The sequence below is a fragment of the Ictidomys tridecemlineatus genome, chromosome 6 (assembly GCF_052094955.1).
Source record: "Ictidomys tridecemlineatus isolate mIctTri1 chromosome 6, mIctTri1.hap1, whole genome shotgun sequence".
NCBI classification, from domain to species: Eukaryota; Metazoa; Chordata; class Mammalia; order Rodentia; family Sciuridae; genus Ictidomys; species Ictidomys tridecemlineatus.
This window is the reverse complement of record NC_135482.1, coordinates 65,667,531-65,690,241: the sequence shown is the minus strand read 5'-3', so window position 1 is coordinate 65,690,241 and position 22,711 is coordinate 65,667,531. Positions and strand designations below refer to the sequence as shown.

General features: G+C 41.9%; 2 protein-coding genes across 8 annotated transcripts; one reads left to right on the top strand and one right to left on the bottom strand.

Moving 5' to 3' along the window:
* Positions 1-1,356: 1,356 nt before the first annotated feature.
* Drc2 (dynein regulatory complex subunit 2) lies at positions 1,357-12,069 on the top strand. 6 transcript variants are annotated; one of them, XM_005324894.5, is made up of 8 exons: positions 1,368-1,708; positions 2,265-2,432; positions 8,592-8,761; positions 9,339-9,477; positions 10,451-10,648; positions 10,838-11,056; positions 11,422-11,574; positions 11,660-12,069. In XM_005324894.5, the coding sequence occupies exons 1-8, from the start codon at positions 1,577-1,579 to the stop codon at positions 11,975-11,977; spliced, it is 1,497 nt and encodes a 498-aa protein (XP_005324951.1). In that variant the 5' UTR covers positions 1,368-1,576; the 3' UTR covers positions 11,978-12,069. The 6 variants fall into 6 exon arrangements, 5 of the variants coding, with proteins under 5 accessions (XP_077870889.1, XP_077870888.1, XP_005324951.1 ...); XM_021726129.3 differs by lacking the exon at positions 10,838-11,056; XM_040280721.2 differs by lacking the exons at positions 8,592-8,761; positions 9,339-9,477.
* A 375-nt stretch (positions 12,070-12,444) lies between these two features.
* On the bottom strand, positions 12,445-22,653 carry Fkbp11 (FKBP prolyl isomerase 11). 2 transcript variants are annotated; one of them, XM_005324895.4, is made up of 6 exons: positions 15,720-22,653; positions 15,493-15,558; positions 15,010-15,097; positions 14,680-14,713; positions 14,266-14,336; positions 12,445-12,681 (listed from the first exon to the last, which is right to left on the bottom strand). In XM_005324895.4, exons 1-6 carry the CDS (start codon positions 15,846-15,848, stop codon positions 12,464-12,466), a joined length of 606 nt encoding a protein of 201 aa, XP_005324952.1. In that variant the 5' UTR covers positions 15,849-22,653; the 3' UTR covers positions 12,445-12,463. The 2 variants fall into 2 exon arrangements, with proteins under 2 accessions (XP_005324952.1, XP_040136657.1); XM_040280723.2 differs by lacking the exon at positions 15,493-15,558.
* Between the last annotated feature and the right edge of the window lie 58 nt (positions 22,654-22,711).

Genomic DNA, 22,711 nt, shown 5'->3' with positions numbered 1-22,711 from the left:
TAAACAACAAATATTTCTTTCTCAGTTTTGGAGGCTGAGAAATCCAAGATTAATGCCCTGACAGATCTGGTGTCTGATGAGGGCCCTCTTCTCAGTGTGCAAAAGGCAGTCTTCTAGTGTCTTTTTTTTTTTTTAACCTCAGTACTGGGAATTGACTTATAGGCACTCTACCACTGAGCTACATCTCCAGCCCTTTTAATTTTATCTTGAAATAGGGTCTTGCTAAATTTCCCAGGCTTGTCCGAAACTTTTGATCCTCCTGCCTCAATCCCATTTCTGGGATTATAGTTGTGCACCACCACACCCAGCTTGGAATCTTCACAAGACCAAGAGAGACAGTTTGTAGTCTCTTTTCCTTCTAAGGACACTTCCCATTATGGGAACCTATCTTCATGATACTATCTAAAGCTTATTACAGCACAAAGTTCCCACCTCCTAATACCATCCTATTAGGGGTTAGGATTTCAATAGTAATCTACTTTCTGTCTTTACAGTCTAGCTTTTTCTGAAATTTCATATAAATGGTATGATACAGGGGGATGCAGTGGTACATGCCTGTAATCCCAGCTATTCAGGAGGCTGAGGCAGGAGGACTGTGAGTTTGAAGCCAGCATGGTCAACAAGGGGTAGCCCTGTCTCAAAAAAATAAAACTAAAATAAATTAAATGATATAATATGTGATGTTTTTGAGGTTTGTCCACATTATAGCATGTATCCACCTCTGTTCCTTTTTATTTCTGAATAATGTTCCAATACATGGACATAGCATATTTTGTCTACCCATTCACATATTGATGGACAGTTGTTTCCAATTTTTTCAATTGGTCCTGTGTGAGTGGTATAGTTGAGAACACCCCTGTGCAAGTCTTTGTGTGCACACATTTTTCTCTTAGGAAAAATTCCAAGAGTGAAATTGCTGGATCACATCATAAATTTACATGGGTTTTGTTTAACATTTGCCTTTTTTTGGGTCATTTTTAAATTTTATCTATTTATTTATTTTTTGCTGTTCTGGGATTCAAACCCAAGCCCTGTGTTTGCTCTACTAATGAGTTACATCCCAAACCCTAACCCTTATGTCATAGATTCTGAAAAACTGCCAAACTGTTTCTCCTCATTCCCTCCAACACTTGTTACTATCTTCTTTATTATGGCCATTCTAAACAACCAAAAAGTTCTCTGTGGAGGAAAAAAATAAATAGAAACTTAAAAATATAAAGCACACTGCGGAGACTGAGGTTTTTGAAGGGGTGAAGGAACTCTCACAAAAACTGACTGCGGTCCTCCAGCTGGTAGGGGGCGCTCCAAGACAGGGCTCTTCTCCCAGCCTCTCACTGGGCTGTCTTAACGAGATCTTCGTTGCTAGGAAACGAGACGCATTTATTTCCCCTGGAGAGGCGGCGATCACAGACCGCTGGGGTTCTCTTGTCTGAAGACTGAGAGCTAAGATCCCGCTATCTTAGTTCCTGGGGCAGTTCCAGAAGGAGGTGTCTTTCTAGGGAGTGTTTTCCTTTTACCCTAACGTGGGCTGAGGTCAGCCGCAACTCCTTGTTTGGATCCAATCCTCGGCCTAAGCATGCTTAGGAGAGGGAAAAAGGCCAAGACACCTCTGTCGGAAGAGGAGCAGCTGCTTCTGTATCAGCAGAAGTTGCTGGCAGAGGAGGAAATGGCCAAGAAGAAAGAGAGGCTCCTCAGCCAGTTCTTGAAGGTGATGGCCTTCTGCATTATGTCCTGCCCAACCCCCGCCACCCCCTGCACTGGCCCTGTCGCCTGGCTCCTGTCACCGCGGCAACTCTTTTTCTTTCCCTCCTCCCCTCCTCCGGAAACCCTGAAATCCAAATATACTTAGATTTAAGGCAACACTGATTGGGAGGTGGGGAGTACTCTGGAAGCCTAAAGGAGGGCAGGTGGAATAGAGTTGGCAGTCTCAGCTGAACCCCAGAACTAAGTAGATGGTGCTGGCTATCCGAATTTAGCTATTTTGAATTCTGATATTCTCCCCGGAGATGGGTCATTATAATCATCCTGCTCTGATGCTTGAATGCCTCCCCTTGACTTACTCTTGCTCTCCCTATGATGCCATCATGCTATTCCTGACTTACTTTGGGCCCTCCGAAAACAAAAACAGGAACCCCCTGAGTATGATCCCTTAGAAAACAGTGGATAAGGTGTCAGGTGACAAACTACAGTGATCTTGTTCATCGTATTGTGTCAGGGCAATGGGCCTTAGTCTCCTAGAGGTGTTTATTCATTCCTTCACACAGGACAAGCTGGCCAAGGAGGAACAAAACAGTGCTCTTAACCTTAATAAGATTAACACACAGTGGAGAACTGTCCTTCGGGAGGTCAAGACTAAAGAACTTCATAAAGACATTGAAATCCTCAGTCAAACATTCGAACGAGTGGTGGACTGCAAGGACAGTGTCATCAAGGTAGGCACTCTTTCCAAAGAAACAGTTGAGTATGGCTTCCTTGATTCTTAATAGAATGGACCTAGGGAATTAATCAATCTTAAAGCCCTCACAAGACACAGACTATTGTTAAAGGCAGGCTTTTGGCAATAATTGTTTTTCTTGAGATGAAAAATAGAGTATCTTTTTTCCTTGAAGGGAGCCATTCTCCTTGGTCATCTACTGCCCCAAATCAGAACTATGTAATACTAGAGGGTTGTTTGGTTTGGTTTTGTTACTAAGGATTGAACTCATGGGTGCTTTAACACTGGGCTACATACCCAACCCTTTTTATTTCTTGAGACAGGATCTCATTAAGTTGCTGAGGATGCCTCCTTGAACTTGTGATCCTCCTGTTTCAGCCTTCCAAATTGTTGGAATTATAGGCATGTGCCACCAATCCCAGCTATAATATAGAGTTTCAAGGGTGATATATATATATCACCCAGTGAATTGAACTTAGTCCCACACCTTTATTACAGTGTCAGAGAAAGGAACTGACTTGCCCAAGACCACATAGCTAGTCAGTGAGAGAGCTAGGAGAGTACAACATGGGTTTCTTAACTCCTACTCCAGTGCTTCATTCAACCAGATTGTTTGGCCTCTTTGATATAACCTTGAAAAAGGTTGGGAAGATCTCCATAGGTAAGAAAATTTCTGGATTACTAAGCAATTCAATCATCCATGCTTATGCTCCTGGGAGGTTCTCCCCACTACCACATTTTTTATTGGTGTATTATAGTTGTAACATACTTATGGGATTAGTTGTTACATATTTGTACATGCACACAATTCACAAAATAATATAATTTGACCAATATCATTCCACAGCACTTTTTCCCTCTTTCCCCATCTTGATAGGTTCTTAAGTTCTTGATTCCTCCCTATTTTCAAGGAATTTTTGCTTTATCTTTCCTTCCTTTTCTCTTATTTTACAGTACTGGGGATTGAACCAAGGGCATTCTATAATTAAGCTATATCCACAGCCATTTATATTTTTTTTATTTTGAGACAAGGTCTTGCTGGATTGCCAAGGCTAGCCTTGAATTTGTGATCCTCGTGCCTCAGCCTCCCAAGTAGCAGGGATTATAGGTGTGCCCACCATGCCCAGCTTCTTCTTTTACCCAGCTTTTTATATCCTACCTCTATTTACTGATTTCTTGGTTGTTTCCATTTCAAAAACAAAAAATCCACAGTAACAGCAAATATACACTATCAAAAAGGTATTCCCCCCCTCCTCTAGAAAACATGCTTTTTGTTCCTAGCCTACCCCTGGGGAAAAAATTCCAGCAGACCTGGGCAACTGTCAGAGATGCTTAGTAAGAATCTTCAAATTTGCAGAAAAAAATACACTAGACGTTTTTCACTCTGCCAGTTTATACTTAATGGCTTTTAAAATGGATTTTACCAGGAACATATTGGAAGTTATCAAATAATTGATGAAACAAGAACCAGTGGTATTCATTAAGGAGTGGATATTATTATTATTATGATTAAGAAATGTTGAGCAGTTGGTCAGGTTACCCATGAACCAATTAGCTTCTTCTTACAAATAACTTTGTAGCTTATGATTGCAGTCCTTGCCTTAGGTCAATCACACAGTGCTAATATTAAGCATTTTCAGGGTAATTCCTGAATAACCAAGATTGCGCATGTTAAATATACAATATGCAAATGTTAGTGATCCTCACTACCGGCCTCTACTTATTCATTTCCCATTTACCTTGCATCCCACAGTATCCACCTTTTTCTAAGAAATTACTCTGATAAAAGTTACCAGTCCAGAATCCTGGCTACTTTTCATCATTACTTCTCCTCTAATCTGACCTTTCCATGGCATTGACACTCTTGTTCATGACCTACATCTTAAAATTTTCTTTTGGCTTCCATGACACCATTCTGGCATTTCTCCTGCCTCTTGGGACACATATATCCAGTCCTCTTTGTGAATTCACCTTCCTCTTGCCATCTCCTGAACTTTAACATTCCTTAGATCCCTGAGCCTGCTCATCTCACCCTTTAACCAGTTGTCTAGGGCTTAGACAATGTGACTCATTACCCTGGCTTCAAATACCACTTAGCTCTTGATGCCTCCCAGGTCTGTAATACCAGCCTGGGTTTTTCTCTTTGAGTTCCAAATTCTTATATTCAAACTTTGAGGTATCTATTTCTGGCTATTGCACTATACTCACAACTGAACTCATTAGTTTCCCTTCCCCTAACACCCTCATTCTCCATTCTCCACAATCTGTCTTTATACTTTCTATTAGGATGATTGGATTCACTAAATCACCTTGCCCATAAACCTGGGAATCATCCTAATTTATCTCCATCTATGACCTCCTATAAATCTCTGGTTTTAAGTATTTTTCAAAGCTACGCCCTGCTGTCCTTCTCCACTGTCCTGCTGTAGTTCAGACCTAAACACCATCTCTCATCTGGACTACTGCAGAAGTTTCCTATCTTCCAGCTTCATACTCAACTGCCTTCAGATGATTCTCTACACAATTACCAGGATTATCTTCCTGAAGCAAAAATCTAATCCTTTTATTCCACTTCTTAAATCTTCTTAGTGGCTCACCTCATCTACAGGAAAAAAAAATCCAAACTCCATGGTAAGAACATCATGGCCCTTAATGATCTGTCCCCTGTCTGTATCTTTCATACAGCCAGTTTTGATTCTTACCTGTGTCTTCATAACTGCTGCTCCCTCTCTCTGGAATTCTCTTTCTCCACCTCCCCAGGTTTCTTGAAAAACTTTTACTCTTCTTTCAAGGGTTGATGCAAATGACATCTCTTCAGTGACACCTTCCTCAGTGCTCTTAGTCAAATGTAGGCACTTGGTCCTTTATATCCCATTGTCATGTAATAAATCATCAATTTCATGGCAATTCCCATGTCATATTGTGATTTTCTCCTTATTTTACACTTTCCCTACTAGACTGTGAGTTCTGAGGGAACACTGAGCATAACTTTTCCTCTCTGAATCCTCCTCGTCTAGCACAATTCTGGTACATAGTAGGGGTGTAGTGAACATTTGTTAAGTGAGCAAGAAATCTTTTGTTATAAGAATCTATTTCACATATTTTTTCATTCTAAACATAGAAGGTAAAAGCTAGCTCTGTATAGAGGCTGTAATCGTTTATAGTAAGTATATTCAAAGTGCATGGATTATATGAATATGATTTAATATGTTTTACTTTTTTGAAGATTACACATTCATCATATTCCAAATTTGAAAGATTAAAATGGTTATATAAAGAAAAGTTCTATAGTGCCTTTCAGCCATCCAGTGCCCCTCCCAATAATTCTAGTTTCATGCATAAGTTTTTTCATATAAATGAGAATATTACATATTGTTCTGCACCTTGTTTTTTTCACTTAACAATATATCTTGGGGATTGTTTCATGGTCACCCATAAAAAGCTTCTTATTTTTTATAATTACATATTATTCTGTATTATAATTTTTTATTTTTTGTGTGTATGGTGCTGGGGATAAAACCTAAGGCCTTGAGCATGCTAAGCAAGTGCTCTACCACTGAGCACATCCCTAGCTCCTTTATTGAAGTTTAACATGTTATACTGTCCTATTTCCTGTATTTTGGCAGCTGGTTATAGAAGCTTAAAGATGTGTTCTTCTTGGGGCTGGGGGTGTGGCTCAAGCAGTAGCACGCTCGCCTGGCATGTGTGAGGCCCGGGTTCGATCCTCAGCACCACATGCAGGCGGGGATGTTGTGTTTGCCGAAAACTAAAAAATAAATAAAAATAAATATTAAAAAATTCTCTCACTCTCTTTAAAAAAAAAAAAGATATACTTCCATCAGAAAGTATATAATATCTAGTTACCTTTCAGTGAGGGTTGCAACTACTGTGATCCATAATTCATTGGTAATTACAAAATGATGATTTTCTAAAATAGTATTGTTCCTTTTTCATTTATTAATTTGAATATGTCTATAAAATGCTGATTTTCTAAAATAGTATTGTTTCTTTTTCATTTATTAATTTGAATATGTCTATAAAGAAATACTTCTCTTTGGGCTAGGGTTGTAGCTCAGTGATTGCCTCACATTCGAGAGGCTCTGCATTCGATCCTCAGCACCATAAAAATAAAGATATTGTGTCCATCTACAACTAAAAGAAAAATTTAAGAAAAAATAAATACTTGTCTTCAATTACTATTCGCAATTACTAGAGGTATAGTTTATATAGGAAAAGTCAGGATAAATGCTTAAACCCAGGGCCTTGCACATACTAGGCAAGCTCTACCATTGAGGTACAACCTCAGCCCTTTTCATTTATTCATTTTTATTTTAAAACAGGGTCTGGGGCTGGGGATGTGGCTCAAGCGGTAGCGCGTTAGCCTGGCATACGTGCGACCTGGGTTCGATCCTCGGCACCACATACAAAAAAAAAACAAAAATGTTGTGTCTGCTGATAACTAAAAAATAAATAAAAAAGGGTCTCAGTAAGTTCCCCAAGCTGTCCTAGAACTTGCAGTCCTCCTGCCTCAGCCTCCCGAGTAGCTAGAATTAGAGTTGTACACCACCATACCTGACATTTTCTCTTCCTTTTGCTTACTAGTTTTTTAAAAAATGGTTTGTCTGACATCTTCAGTGATAACTGACTTTTTTAAAAAAACAGTATCTTTATGAACTCAAAATCAAATATATTTGATGTTTTTCAATCCAATGCTGCTGTTTTGTTTTGTTTTTAGTTGTAGATGGATACCTCTATTTATTTTTATGTGGTGCTGAGAATTGAACCCAGGGCCTCACACTTGCTAGGCAAGTACTCTACCACTAAGACACAACCCTATCCCCAATTCTGTTCTTATCTTTATTGATGCTCAAACTATCCTCATCCCTTTTTATTTTTTGTCAGTGGAAGCATTCCAGTTATCTATTGTTATACAACAAGCCATCCCTAAAGTAGTGGCTTAAAACAATTTATTATTATCTCTCATGATTCTGTTAGGTAGACTGAGCTCAGGGTGATTCTTCTCAAGCAAGGTTAGTTTTCAGTCAGATGTCAGCTGGGGCTGCATTCAACTAGGCCGGATGGCTAAATGTCCTAGGTGGCTGGCTCTTGATTCTGGCTGTCAGAGGAGTTTAACTAGGTTGTTCACTATGCTTTCCCGTGACCCCTGTGTAAATTGGGCTTCTCACAGCACGACAGCTAGGTTCTTAGAGGGAGCATCCCAAAGGGCAGGAAGCAGAAGTTGCCAGGACACATAAGGGGCTATGCTTGGAACTGGCACAGGTCACTTCCACCATATTCTATTGATCCAGGGAGTCACAGAGTCTTCCCAAATTCAAGATGATGGAAAAAGAGTCTACTTTTTGATGGCAAGGTCATATTACAGAAATGGATTGGCAAGATCATGTTACAGGAAATTATCAGATGGGAGATACTGCTGTGCTTATGTTTGCAAAATATAATCTACTATATGTATTTCATAATGGTTCCTGAGTCCTTATGACATGACTATATTGGTTGTTGATAGCTTCTTAATGATCTTTTGTGATAAGATACCCTAGGTTCAACTTATTTTCTGCATAAAACTTCAAAGTGGTCATTTCTCCAAAAACCCTGATTCCATGTAGTGGTGGCCCCATCATTGTAAATATTTGTTGTCCACAGGATATTGGGGATCCCTGACATCATCCTTGCTTTACACTCAAGAGTGAGTAGGTGCCAGGCATGGTGGTACACACCTATAATCCCAGTGGCTCGGGAGGCTGAGGCAGGAACATAGTGCATTCAAAGCCAGCCTCAGCAACATAGGCCCTAAGCAACTTAGCAAGACCCAGACTCAAAATAAAACAAAAAAAAGGGGCTGGGGATGTGGTTTGGTGGTTAAATTCCCCTGGGTTCAATTCCTGGTACCATAAAAAAAAAAAAAGTGAGTGAACCAGTACTTACAAAGCCAAAGTCTTGGCATTAGAAACTGAGGGAAAAAATGCCATCTTGTCATCCAGCTAGCCAGCTGAATAAATTTTTATTTTCTCACACAGATGCCATTTGACCAGAATGGTAACTCTGTTTTTCCTGTCCAGTCTTTAGCTAAGGACCTAACAGAAGCTGAGGAGCAGTATGCCCATGCTGACCAGAATGGTAACTCTGTTTTCCTGTCCAGTCTTTAGCTAAGGACCTATCAGAAGCTGAGGAGCAGTATGCCCATGCCCTACGCAGCCACTTACACAATATTGACCAGCTCTTGGCCCTGCAGAGGCGCCGGCTCCACCTCCTGGAGGAAAGTTACAACAATGAGCTGGAGGTCCTAACCAAGGAGTTTGAGACAGAAAGGTATGGGTCCCAAGAGAAGACAGGGGTCTGAGTCCAGGGGAGTGACTGTTCTGTGTGAAGGAGCTGCTTGTAAGCAGGTGGCCAGTACCTGGAAGCATTCCACTTTTATTATGACATGACCCACAACAGAGAACATTCTGAGTTTGTTCTAAACAAATTCAGGTTCACCTTACAGCCTTTGCTTTCCTTTACCCCTTCCCCCACCCCCCATATCCCTACACACACACACACACACACACACACACACACACACACACACACACCACCCCCTGGCATCAAAATGCCCTTACCATCCACTTTCAAATATCAGAATCCTACCCATCTCACAGCAGACAGATTTGGGAGGGAGACTTCACTTATATTTATATTTGGATTAATGTATTACTTATTCAAAAATCAAAATAAAATAATCTTATTCTCTCTGGCCATAAAAATGTAGAGCCCACCCTCTCTCTGTTCTCTGTAATATCAAAGAGTTTGTACCATTCATACAGTTTTATTACTACTGCTTTAAATTGTCATTATTGGTCCATATGCTGTATCCATTGCAGCAAGGACAGTATCTTGTCTCCTATAGGAAGACAATTATTGACCAACATGAGAAAGAGATTCACTATCTACAAGATGTCTTCATGGCCATGGAGCAGAACTATATAGATTCTGAGTATGAAAGCAAGTTGGAGTTCCAAAGCATGTGGGATGATCTCAAAAACAAGGTATAGAAGGGATTAAAGGGACAGGAACTGGGAGAGAAGTAAGAGAAAAATTGTTCAAGCTACTACAGATAGAATAGAGCCCTGTAACCAACAGTCAATAAAAGGGTGTGCCACTGTAGTTGCTTCAACTGCTTTTTGTAATTTTGTAAAACTGGTCAGGAAGGAAGATCATTCTAAAATATCAAGGGAATGCATTTTGGAGCTTAAAAAGCAACAAGGAGATCATCTGGCTTCCTCTGAACTACAGATGAAGATACTAAGGTCCAAATAAATAAATGACCCGCCAGACTCACGCTTCTGATTTGTGGTAGAGCCAGAAGAATTAATCTAGGTCTCCTGCCACTTAGCCCAAAATATTTTTTACCATATTGGAGATTATAAACTTAACTACTCCATAGACCTAGGTTTAGATATAGGGTTCTTTTTGTTTTTTTTTTTTTTGCTTTTATTTTTATTTTGGTACTGGGAATTGAAATCAGGAGCACTTTACCACTGAGTTATATCCCCAACTCTTTTTATTGAGACAGGGTCTTGCTAAGTTGCTGAGGTTGGCATGGAACTTAAAATCCTCCTGCCTCAGCCTCCCAAGTTGCTGGGATTAGAGGCATGTGCCACTATGCCTGGTGGGGTTCTTGTTTTCATGTTATGTCAATGTTTTATAAAAACTTTGAATACATTTTCTATATTTAGAAATTGAAAATATTTCACATAAAAATCTAAATTTTCGACTTCCCTTGAAAAATTTAAAGATCTAGTGGCAACATTGGGTCATGTTTCCAAATGGCAGCATTCATGTGGAGTTGTAGGAGCTCAAGTTCACTACAGGACCCACTCAGCCCACAATACTTTCTTATATTATCTTCCTGGTCTTTATGGGCATTTTGAAACAGTTCAAAACATGAGGTTTCTGGTGGAAATAAAGGGCATTAGTAGCATAATTTTAAACATTGGGTATTTGGGGGGAATTTCCTAGAATTTAGAAGAGAAGCACTTTCTACGAATACAACTAGAGAATGTAGTAGAAGATCTGTGGAGAAGGTTCCAAGAAGCACTCAAGAATTACACTGATGCCACAGAGGATCGGAAAATTGCCTTTGAAACCTTAAAGGTGAAGGACGAGAAGAGCTCCAAAGAAATTGAAGCACAAATGAAAAAAATACAGAAACTACAGGTAGTATCACCATCAAAAAGCTGCTTACACTACTCCATTATTCCCCTTTCCCCTTTCTCCAGTTCCCACTGGGTCTCATTACTCCACTGAGTGAGAAAAGATGATATACTCTGATTTCAGTTCCCAGGCTGCCCTTTTCCTGGTCAATAAAGACCCTCCTCTGGTCAAGTATTTCCTCTGTCTGTCCAGGAGGCCATAACTATTTCAAAAGGCAAAATCATGCTGCATAGTCGTGAGAGTGAAGATCAGAACCAGTATATCCGTAATGACAAGGAGTTGGTCCTTATACAACTGCGAAAACTTAAGGCTCAAAGGATGCAGGCTCGAGAGGTATCCCAGGAGAACTTAGTCAAGCTCACCCTGGAAAGTAATGCCACCCTCAAGGCCTTGAAAAAGATCGTTGATAAGGTAATAAAGGGGAGAGGACAGTCAGAACAAAGGCAAATAAACTGCTTGAGGTGAAAGGAACTTAGAGAAGTAGAGGAGGGTTTCCTCGTGCTTCCTAAGCTTAAGTGAACACTAGGAATATCTTCATTATTCTCTCTCCCCCCCCTCATACATTTTAAATTAAATAATAACAGCTTAATTTAATAAAAATATGAAATACTTAGACCAGTGCTTGGCACATGGTAAGCACTAGGTGTTAGATGTATTTATTACTGTTGTCTCTCATTTTAATGAGAAGTTCCGCTGGAGTTGTTTCATGCAGAGAACTAACTCCACTATTTCCCTTTTAGCCCTTTCCTAATGAAGTCTGTTCCTGCTTCCAACAGGGTGAAAAGATCCTTAAACTTGCTGAAATATGTAGAAAATATGAAACAGAGGAAGAGAAAGTGCTGCCTTTTTATTCATCAGTATTGACAGCTAATATACAGGAGGAGAATGAGGAACAAAATCCCGAAGAGCTTACTATGGAACTTGTGAAGGTAAGGGCTGGGAGAGGATAGGCTTTGGGATAGCATTTGCTACTGAGTCCTGAAGCACACTTTCCCTCTCTAACTCAATTACCAGGTGATGGCTGACTACGTAGGGATGGAGAATTTCTGGAAAAGGTACAACAAGGTGAAACTGGAGCAACTGAGCCTCCAACACAGACGAGCCCAGCTGTTGGAAATTAATGGGAAGCTTCGGGAGATGCTCAAGCAGTACTTGGATGGCATCTCTGTGAGTGATGAAGTGTTGAGCAAGTTCAACCCACTCTTCATAGTCAACCATCAAAGCAACTTATCCCAACCCTTGTCCACATCTACTGCCCAGTCAGGTGACAAACCACCTCCAACTACTTATAATATCATTGAAGCAGCCCACATCATCTCCCACACCCTGTGATCCAAGGGAGGACACGTCTTTCCAACCTCAAAGAAAAAAAATTTTTTTTTGAGACCCAAGTGCTTTGCTATTAAAAACTTCCATGGAGTTTATGAACTCCTTATATTTTTGCTGTCTTGGACAGAGCAGTTCACTTTGAAGACACTAGGAATACTGCCATCCTGGGGAGCAGAGAAAATAGGAAGGCAATGACGCAGTGAAGCACAGCCCTTTGGTGTTGTGGCACCATGGGAGCCCATACCAATACCTTAAGGACCTAGAGGCCAAGTGGGCAGATCCTATGGGCAGATCTTTGGGGTATATTAGGACAGCAAGAGGTGGTCAGGGGAAGTGGTGACCTAAGGCTTCCAACCACCCCCCCTTGCCAGGCAAGATCCAACTCCAGAATGCCTTTTTTTCTCAGCCCTTCACCTCTTTCCCACTTACAAAAAACAGCTTCAGAAAGTATCAGGTGAAGAATACAAAGCTCTTTAAAAGTACTATCATTTATTTCTTTTTACTCTTGTTTCGTTTTTCTTCCTTGAGCTTCTTTTTGGAGACTTTGGGTGTGTTGGCCTTTTTGTATAGGTGAAACCCAATGAGACACAGGAGGCCTGGCACCATGGCCATGCCTACCAGAGGCAAAATGCCCTTCACCAGCTTTTGCCAGTAGTTGGCTCGGATCAGTGCAATCAGCTCCACGTCATACTGCAACACTGCATCCGCTGGAGAGGCAGAGGGGAGGTGAGGATTAGAATCTCTTGTGCATTTTATCTGGGGCTTTGAATATGAATGAAAACAGGAAGGGCTGGCTATAGCAAAGCCAACTATGAAGCTGGCAAGACTTAAATGTGGGGTTGAGTTCCCTTAGACAAAGGCAGAGGAGGGTTATAAGCAGAGTCTAGTAATAGTCATATTGACCCCAACTACATGTATGGCTTGGATTCAGTGAGGTCTTTGACAGCACAGGAAAATTATGAATATGAAATATATAGGCTGTTCTCCATTTATAAAAGAACCCTCTATACTACCTATACCCATTTTCCAAAGAGCCATATGGACAGAATCATTGCAGAGCTAAAATTAACTGGATTTAAAGTAGACAACTTTAAAATTCCACCAACCAATGAGCACATTCAATGTGATTATTAGAAAAACAGTAGTTTGGGGCTGGGGCTACAGCTCAGTGGTAGAGCGCTTGCCTAGCATGTGTGAGGCACTGGGTTTGGTTATCAGCACCACATATAAATAAAGGTCCATCAACAACTAAAAAAAAAAGAAAAAGAAAAGAAAGAAAACTTACAAAAGAAAGAAAGAAAACAATAGTTTAGCTAGGTGTGGTAGTGCACACCTGTACACAAGAAACTGAGGCAGGAGGATCACAAGTTAGGGCCGGCCTGGGCAACTTAATGAGACCCTGTCTCAAAAAATAAAAAAGGCTGGGGGTATGGGTATAGCCCAGTGATAGAGTGGCCCTGGATTCAGTCCTCAGTACCATAAACAAACAAATAGGGGCAAGTGGAAGAGGAGTGAATGGGAAGGGAGAGGTATACAAAGAAGCAAATAAGCAGTACTGTGAATTGGGAAGTAATAGAACATTGGCTAAAATAGTTTCTCTCTAGTCCCCCTACCCTCTTTCCAGACCTTCCTCTAGCTGGGACTAGGAGAGGAATTATGTTCTCAATGCTCTGTGGAATAAAACACATTTTAGCTAATAGAACATTTGTTATAACCAAAAGCAAAAGATATGTGTCTTGGGAAATCTGTCCAGTATCAGCCCTTTAAAAACAGATATAATAGGGGTGTAGTTGTGGCTCAATGGGAGCTTCAACTCAGTTGTAGCTGAGTGTGAGGCACTGGGTTCAATCCTAGCACCACATAAAAACAAATAAATGCATTAAGTCCATACATAACTAAAATTTTTTAAAAAACAGATACAACAATGATTTATAAGAGTTTTCCAAGTTATGGGGTAGACTTGGCTTTTAAAGATTGCTTTTTTTGAGTTCCTTGACTATTCTGAGAGTAGTAATACAAGCAGCAGACCCATGTAGGTCAAGCACGTATCTCTTCCCTAAAAATATTCCAGCTGCCAGAGGTGGCCTTAACAGGTGATGTTTGTAGTCTCTATTGGTGACCTGAGCAGAAAAAAAAAAAGTGGCTCTGCAGAAGGAGGCCCCAGCCACTCCTGTCCCTTTCAGTAAACCTGATCTGGACCTTCTCAAGCTCCAGACCAAAAAACAAAAAAAATTAATTCCTTGTAGGGACTGGTTTTTTGATGGCCTGAAAGAAAGACCTAGTCAGATTACCTGGGACAGATGGTGGAAATCCCCGTTTTCCATAGGCCAAGTGAGAAGGGATGATTGCCCTTCGCTTCTCTCTGAGGGAAGGAATGTAAGTCACAGCCAGAGGTGGGAAGGTGGGCCAGTACCTTCAGTCAGCAAAACCCCTTGTATATTTATACCCAAAACATGAACTTTCCCACCTGCGTGTCTAACAGCAAAAGTGTCCATCTCCCTACAACCCCAACTCCTCCAACAAAACCAGAGGGGCACCGGTTTTAGATATCCTCAGAAGGCCTACTGATGTGGACCTGTCCAATGTGAAGCCACAGTCCTTTATCCCACATTCTACTGACTCCTGCAGGAGCAGGATGGCAGAGAAAACCTCTACCCAGGGAAAGGGGATACCCACCCTCCTATACCCTCTTCCCAGATACTCACCCTACACACATGTCTAGAAGGCTCTGCTCCAGACCTTGAGGAAGAAGACATAACTTACTGGAAGCTACTCACATTTACCAAGTCACCCAAGAGAAAGATCAGAGGTTCACACTTAACTCTCAATTGAGTCTTCCCCACTTCTCAAATTCCTGGTTTCCAATGGGGTATGGGGCAAGAGAAGTATTAGAAGTGGGGCTTAAATCTTAGGAAGTAACTGGAAGAGCCCTGGGGTCTTATTCCAAGAGGCCTTTCCTGGGCAACTTAGGGGTTGAAAAGCCAAGAAAGGGCATAGGTTGGGAAGAGGTGAAATGAGAGGCACAGGTCACATACCTGGAATCACCTGCTTTTGGCCAAGTTCTATAACCAGAGGATCTCTGGTCAGAGAGGTGTCAATAATGCGTCCATCTATCAAGGTACCCTGGTTGGGAGAGAGCGTCAAGAGCACATACCTAGTGCTTCCTAAGGAGGCGGGCAACACACACACCTGGACCGCAAGGTGGCGGCAACCCCCTTATTGCTGCAGTTTATCCCTCTAGGGCAAAAAGGAACAGGAAGTCCCAAAGGGCTGGCACTTACTAGAGACCTCTCCACCCTACGTTTCTCAGTGCCAAGGAGGAATTGGAGGAAAAGCACCAAGGGGAAATAGGCAGGAAAGAGGGGCGCCCCTCCCCCCCCCCCCCCGCCACGTGCTCTACGACCCCAGAGCCTGAATTTTTCCTTCCAAACCCTTGCCACGTGTCTAAGCCAAAGCTGACGTGTTTCAGCAATGCCCCGCCCCTCCTAGGCCCCGCCCCAACCCCTTGTGCCCCTCACCGTGTAATGTATGTGGAGCGTGTCTCCAAAAGCAGCGGGTTCTGCACACGGTTCGGGGGGCTCCACCTACGATCGGACTACAAGGGTCACGGAAGCTCCTCCAAAGATCTAGTTCTCTCCCCTAGACCCAGCACCATCCAACTCAGTTCCCGCACTTCCTCTCTTCCCCACTCCCAGGTTCGTTTAGATCCTGGAGTTCCCCCACAGGTTCTGGCCCATCTCCTCACCAAAGTCTCCACTTGGAGGGTCCGGACGGGACTTTCGGTTTCGAACCCAGCCTCAGCCCGGCACACCGTCCCACTGAGCAGCAGCAGCAGCAGGAGATGGAGGGGCAGGAATAAGGGGCGCAGGGTCATGACTGGATGGGGGCAGGGCACTGGGGCACCTGGACAGGCTACTCCAGTGGCGGAGATTAGGAGATCTTTTCCTCGGCGCCCAGGCGAGACTGGACGCGACCGGGCTTGTGGTGATGAGCGAGCTCCTCCTCTCGCAATCCTTGCTCCACCTTGTCCCCACCTCCTGGAGGGAGGAGGCCGCAGGAAGCCCTCCCTACTCTCTGAGATAGGGAGTTCGCATTCTGACCCATCTGTCCGTTAGCCGTTCTGTCCCACAGGAGGAATTGCTGCCACACCAACAGTTGTCAAAGGTGGCATCCCTCTCCCATCTCTATACCTTCAGCTCCACTCTCTGGAGCAGAGCACTGTCCTTTCCTTTTGCTTTTGGAAAGCTAACTGGAAAGCACAAGGAACTATTTTCCTGTAAGAATGGGATGAATTCCTGATCTTTTCCTCTGGCATTACCATTTTTCTGCTTTCATTAACAACCTTTTTAAAAGAGCAGCACAAAAAATAAATAAATAAATAAAAGAGCAGCACATACAAACCTTTTGTTTATGCAAGAATTTCAGTCTTTAAAGAGGGTTTCAAATGATTTCAGTCGATCCTACCAGTACCATTTGCATAATTTGTTCAGCCTTTGGCACCTGGATTCTGCTCGCTCAAAGGCTATCAGGGAGCTCACATTTACCAAACTCTGGGGCCATTTCTTGGCCTGTTGTCTTTAGCATCATCTCTCTGGTATTTGGTGCAACTGAGCTTTGATTGCCCTTGCAAGCCCTAGACACAACTACCTACTAGGCATCTCCACCTGGATGTTTTGCCAGCACTTCAGACTCAACACACCCAACAAGTACTCATTCTTCCTCCTTCCATCCCACCCACAACAACCTGGTCTTATTCTCCCAATCTCCTCTTTTTGCTAGGGGCTCAGCATTCTCTGATTATTCTTCATCTACATTCAACCAGTCTCCTTTGGCTTCCCCCTCCAGTCTCTCCAGCTCTTTTTCATTCCCATTAAGACCTCATTTTTTCTGCGCACCCTCCCCCAAGCCCCAGCCACTCTATGGGATTGTTAAAGAAAACACACACACACCAGCAGGAGGGAATTTCTGGAGTGATGAATGCTCCATAACGTGAGAGGGACATGAGTTGGATGCAAGCACTTGTCAAATCTTAAACTCTATGTTTACAATCTGGGAATCTCACTTTATGCAAATTATATCGCAAAATTCTAAATACTGAATATATCCCCATAAAACTATATTTCTATGTCTCCCTTAAAGCTGCATATGGTCACAGACATAGTGGGGCACACCTATAATCCCAGGTACTAGGGAGGCTGAAGCAAGAGGATCACAAATTCAAAGCCAGCCTAGACAACTTAGTAGTAAGTCCCTGTCTCAAAAAATAAAAAGAGGCCAGGCAAGGAGGCACATGCCTATAATCCCAGTGGCCTAGGAGACTGAGGCAGGATTGCAAGTTCAAAGCCAGCTTCAGCAAAAGTGAATGTTAAGGAACTCAGGGAGACCCTGTCTCTAAATAAAATACAAAAAAAGGGCTGGGGATGTGGCTTAGTGGTTTAGTGCATCTGAGTTCAATCCCTCTTACCAAAAAAATAAAGTGCTAGAGATGTAGCTTAGTGCCCCTGGACTCAAACCCCTGCACTGCAAAAACAAACAACCAACCAACCAACAACAAAAAAAACCTAGAGGACTTATTGGTCACCTAGTTTATATCTAATAAGAAACAGAAGTGTTGAAAGCATTGTCTTGGCCCAGTACCAAAAAAAGAAAAAGAAAAGAAAGTAAGTATTGTCTTGGACTTCCAAGAAAGTTCTTCAAAGGGAGTTAGCTAGGAAATGTATCATTGTGTTCCTCTCCCTCCCCACAAGGTCTTGCCTTCCTTCCTTCTGCTACCTGGAAGATAGATAAGATTAATTATGCTCTGGTAGCTATATTAGACCATGAGGTGATCATAAGGATGAAGGCTATGTCTAAAACTGAAGAGCCACCACATCAGCCCCTGGATTGCCTACCATCAGATGCCTTCCTCTAACCATCCCTTAGGGATCACTGGAGATTGAACCCAGGGTCTCCCCCATGCTAGGTTAAATACTCTACTATTGAATCACATCCCCAAACAATCAAACATCTTTAAATTGAGATTTTAAAAAATACTTTTTTATTTAAAAGAGGAATAAACCTCATTCCCAACCTCTCCTACTTGAGACATTCTGTACATTTTTACTATTTAGTTTGTCATGTCAGTTGCCCACCAAAAACCTACCATGACTCCACACTGCCCAGTGAATAAAATTCTGACTCCTTGACATGCCAATTAAAAGCTTTTGTAATCTAGCACTTATTTACTTTTCTCAACTGGTCTTTTAGCCTATTAAACTGAAAGCCTTTTAGAAACAGAACCTCACGTTTCTCTTTTCTATATCCTCATTGCTTGTGTCTGACATACAAATGTTTATGAACTAGACCAAAACCTCTTCCTGCTTCTGGACTGTGATCTGGCCATCAGAGGAACCTATACCATGTGTTTCCATCTCTATGTCCTAGTTCATGCTCTTCTCTTTACCTGTCAAGTTTCCTCCAGGTTAAATTCAAGTATCTCCTCAGTGAAGCTCTGATTCTCTTAGTTAACAGTGACTTTCCCTATTTTTGAACTTCAGGCATATACTTAGGGACATTTTTATATTTTCCCTTGGGTTGCAGCTATTTGTGCATGCCCCTCTCCTCCAGTCTCATATCCCCTGACAGCCAGCTCACTGATACCAAGGACAGGCTGTGATCATTCCTAGATCTCCCAAGTACCAGCTGAACAATAATCTCCAAATAACAGATTCTAGATAAATATGTTATTTTTCCTCCTTTGGTACTATGGATTGAGCTCCTCTCCAGTTTTTTTGTTTGTTTGTTTTTTGGACACAGAGTCTCTCTAAGTTGCTGAGTCTGGATTCCAACTTGTGATCTTCCTAACTTAGTCTCCTGAGTCACTTGGGATTGCAGATGTATGTACCACCAAACCCTGCACAAGTGCTTTATTTTGAAAAATTACACAATGAAATAAGGAGAAACTATCAAAAATAAAGAGCTAACTATACTAGTATGTAAATCTTCTAAGCCAAATGTATATACCCTTAAATAAAAAAGCAGGTACAGCACACATGTGACATAAGTGCATTCATATTTTAACTAAAATGTGTTGATATATATATTTTTAAAAGGTAATGAGAGGGGGATCAGGGTTGAGGCTCAGTGGTAGAGCACTTGCCTAGCATGTGTGAGGCACTGGGTTTGATTCTCAGCACTGCATATAAATAAATGAATAAAATAAAAGTCCATCAACATCTAAAAAAATCTTTTTTTAAAGGTGCTAGGAGCATAACTGAGGGTGGTGAGAAGATAGAAATGGGAAGAATAGACATCAAATTCCACATTACTCTATATATTTATGTTTTGTTTGTTTGGAAGTACAGGGAATTGAACCTAGGGCAACATGAATGTTAGACAAGCACTCTACCCCTGAGTCATATCCCTAACACTTTTTGTTTTGAGACAGGATCTTGCTAAATTGCCCAGTTGGCCTCAAATTTGTGAACCTCCTGCCTCAGGCTCCAATGTAGTTGGGATTACAGGCTTTATCCCACCCAGCACTATTACTTGGATCTTTTATAATATATTTTTATTGTAAAAAATTTTTAATTAAATATTAATCAACAAGATAGATAACAATACAAGGGAAGTGTGGAAGGTGTTGACTGAACTATGCTAATAAAGGTAAAGGAATCAGGGTGGAAGAAAAAAGGAAAAAAGGCCTGTGTTTAGAGAGGCCATGGGTAGCTTTGTGGAGGAGGTGAAACAAGCTAAATCTTAACATGGGATTTTTTTAATCAAACAATAAAGAAAGTAAAGGCAGAGAAAACAAGATTTTGGGGTGAAATTAATAAATCAACTTGGTGAAAATAAGAGACTGGGCAGAGAAGCAGAGAGGTAGGTGGAGAGGGAATTAAGGGCTGGTTGTGAAGAACCCTGAATGCCAGTCTAAGGCAGTGGAAACACTTTGAAAGTTCCTGCTACATTCCTAGAATGGTGTCAGAAAAGTGGGAGGCTATTGTCTTGTTCAGGCTCTGTTTGAGAACCTGAATGTGAAGGGAGAGTGGATACAGTGAAAAAGAAAAGAACAAAACTAAAACAGACAACAATATCCACCTACAGAAGGTAGCACAAGCCCACCTCGACTCAGAAGGGACCAAGGAAGGAGCTTTTTCCCTGGGTTAAGTTAGAAGAACCTGAAAGAGAAAGATGAGATGGGGTTCTGGAAAAGGGAGGGGAGCTCACTCAACCCTGACTAGAAGTATTACATAAATCAGAGAATCACTCCTAGAAAAGCTCCCACCTTCAGAGGTGCCAGAAAACTCTCAATGGTTTGCACATAGGTAGAACTGGTCAGCCCTGTGCATGGAAAGCCAGTTCTGCCTTGAGTGTTTCTACCCTGCTATGTCTAGCTCAGAAGCCACATTGGATCCACAAGTAGGGCCCAGAACTCTCCTGCGGTTCATGGCCAAAGTGACACACACGAGCAGACACTTTCACACCTGACCCAATTTCCTCACTTCCAGTGAGGAACCACACTGCCTTCAGTGGTTTTGCTTCCTTTAACATACTCAAAGCTTCCATTTCCTCTGTCCTAACATGCTTCACCTTTCTCAGCAATTCAGAGTTATTCTTACCCATACCAATAACCAGGGTCAGGAAACCCAATTAGAAAAAACCTTTCTAATTAAGGAATGAAAGCATCTGGATCCTGTCACTCCCCAGGGACCACCATGATACTCCACCTCTTCAATTACTGAGTTAGAAAGTGAGAGAACTGGAAAGAAGCTGCTTAGCATTATTACAGCCTGACCAAGTACACTACTCCCAACTCTGTGCAGCAGCAAAAGACAGGGTATCTGCTACACAGTTATTCTCCAAATGGTACATTATATATATCCCAAAGGATTCCAGAGCATCCCAAAAATGGATTCCCAAGTCCCTCCATGAGTATAGAGGTCTGACCCATTTTTAACACAGACCTTAAAACATGAAAGTACTTGCCATCAGGCACAGTGGCACATGCCTACAATCCCAGCAACTCGGAAGGCTGAGGCAGGAGGATCACAAGTTCAAGGGCAGCCTTGGCAATTTAGCACAACCCTGTCTCAAAATTAAAAATAAAAAGGGCTGGGAGTGTAATTCAGTGGTGGAATACTCCTGGATTCAATCTCCAGTACTGGGATACGTGGGGATAACAAAAAATATATAAAACTTGTCAGCTTTCTCTTTTAACCAATCCAGAAATTTGAATTGGCAATGCTGAGTGCAATGAATCCCCAGAGCCTTCAGACCTTGTTGTACCTCATATTGTTTTGTTTCTTGCAGTGCTGGGGATTGAGCCCAGTACCTCATATATGCTTGGCAAGCACACTACAACTGAGTTACATCCCCAATCCCACTGCCCCTATACTCTGGAACAAAGAGTATAGCTTTGTCCCCCAGGTTGTTTCCTCAATCCATGTTCCCCACAAACTGGATGGTTTAAATAACTACCACAAGAGGGCTGTCTTCTACGTCTTCCTGGAGTCTTGAGTATTTGGGACAAAAAGGAATAGGACAATCTCTTCAAGTCTGTTCAGCTCAAGCGTGCTCCATTATCATTGTCTGATGAGAAGTTATAGCTCTGGAAGTTATCTATTTATTAACACACAAATAAAGCACTTGGGAAAAATGCTCTTATTAGCAGTCTGTCACCGAGCAGAAGACCTTGGAGGAGCCTAGGAGGAAACTGTCATCCGATTTGTGTATTTGTGTGTGTTGTGTGGGGGGGATGGTAGTACTAGAGAATGATGTCATCTAATTTTGAGGGTAAATGGGTAATGCCTCAAGCTACAGAGTTGGTACAGTGATATCTAGCAGTTTTGAGGGTTACAAGTAGGCAGAAGCACTTGGTCCTTGAGAGTGATAGCTTATTAACAGGAGAGAGGCTGAAAAGGAAAAATGGCAGGGAAGGCAACTGAAAGGTAATTGAATACAAATTATATACTTCATACTGGTACTTGGGCTTCCAAGCTTATTATAGTCCGAAATCCTGTCCATTACCTACCACAGCAACCTGGGAAGACCTCTGTCCACAAAGCATAAGAAAGTATTGAGAATGGGGGAGGCCTGGATGGCTTAACTAGCCTAAGCATAGCACCATCCCTTTTTCTTTGCCTGGAGCCAGACAACAATATCAAAAGAGAAACAGAGCAGTGGTGAGAGTGGGATGGGAAAAAATAAGCTTTATAGAATAGTTTGATTCTCCAAGACATCTAACAATCTCTGAATGAGGCTTCGCATCCTGATAGTAGGGAACCACAAGCTAGAAGTAGAGTTGATGTAGGGCCATCCACTCAAGAATCAAGTTCACAGATTTGTACACTTAATGCATATTTGCTACCAAAATCCAGGTAGGGGGACTCCAATATATGATTGAGGGGGTCCATGTCCAAATGGAAGCACCTGATGTGCAGGCCTAGGGAGATCTGAGATTGGAAGAAATACAGTATCCTCCAAGTTCAGGGCCCTCCAGTCATTGGAATGCACAAAGGATACCCACAGGTGATAAATATGGCTAATTTCAGAGTTACACCCTTCATTTCTAGAGGAGCAAAGTCACAGAGCCTTCACATTCCATCATCAGATTCATTTGGACCCCCTACTATGGGATATGATGGGGGAAGAAATAAATAGTGTAGAGATGGAACTAAGTTCTTCCATAACCTCACTCTCCTCTCAGCAAGTGTATCCATTCTCCCCTCTGCGGAGAGAAGAAGCGTTCTGGAGAGAGGG